Below are 1,169 nucleotides of genomic sequence, written 5' to 3' on the forward strand. Positions count from 1 at the left end.
TGGTGGTGGTGGTGGTGGTGGTGATGATGAAGATGATGATGATGATGATGATGATGATGATGGTGCTGATGGTGGTGACGATGATGATGAAGATGATGATGACGATGACGATGACGATGATGATGATGGTTGATGATGATGATGATGATGGTTGATGGTTGATGGTTGATGATGATGATGATGATGATGATGATGATGTTGAATGTCTAACGAAGCGGAAAACATAACGAGCGTTAAATTCGAACATTCAAAAAAGGGGACTTACGTTGTTCTGTTTGATTGCATGGCTGACGACCTGTCGGCTGTTTGTCTCCAGCCCCTTGTACGCGAAGGGCTCGAAGCCAAAACGGGTGCAGTAATATGATGCGGCCTGCAACGAGAGATAACGACACAGTGTGAAACAATGACGGATGGATGGATGGGTGGTAGCATGTAACAATAGCACTACCAATACATGTATAAATACATAGATATACATATATACATACATATTTAATTTTATATAAAGGGCATTAACTGTGTATCAATGCCTCGCGCTATCGAGGGACTAAATAAGTAAAAAAAAAACTACCAAAAAAAAAAAAACAAAAAAAAATTAAATATATCTATGAAGAAACGATGAATATTTTTTCATTATGAGGTTTTTTCCCGCTGACTACTTGATAAATTCTTATAAAGAATTTATCCTATATTATATTATATATACATACATAGATATATATACATACACACAGACATACAGATATAAATTCAAATGAATCGATGCCAGTTCTCTTTTCTTAAACTGGTGCATCAGTTCTCTTTTGCCAAACTGCTAAGTCATGGGGACATACACAGACACAAAGACAGACATACATAGACACATACATACATACATACATACATACATACACACATACATACATACATACATACATATATATATATATATTGTTGTATTTGGGAATGGTCATGTTGCCAGTTTAGCCAATAAAAACACACGCACTATATATTTGGTGTAATTTTATTGGCTAAACTGGCAACATGACCATCCCCAAATACAACAATATCTGTTTCAACACACGATTTCACATCAAGAATTTTGCTAAACAAATATATAAACAGAATATATATGATGGACTTCTTTCAGCTTCCATCTACCAAATCCACTCACAAGGCTTTGGTCAGCG

General features: G+C 35.6%; 1 protein-coding gene across 1 annotated transcript in view; it reads right to left on the reverse strand.

Moving 5' to 3' along the window:
- The window catches only part of LOC106875773 (4-hydroxyphenylpyruvate dioxygenase-like), a 25,122-nt gene that overhangs the window by 16,230 nt on the left and 7,723 nt on the right, over positions 1–1,169 (reverse strand). The window contains 1 exon segment of the mRNA XM_052978101.1: positions 266–370. Coding sequence (XP_052834061.1) covers positions 266–370 — 105 coding nt within the window.

The sequence above is a fragment of the Octopus bimaculoides genome, chromosome 30, assembly GCF_001194135.2.
Source record: "Octopus bimaculoides isolate UCB-OBI-ISO-001 chromosome 30, ASM119413v2, whole genome shotgun sequence".
Lineage (NCBI taxonomy): Eukaryota > Metazoa > Mollusca > Cephalopoda > Octopoda > Octopodidae > Octopus > Octopus bimaculoides.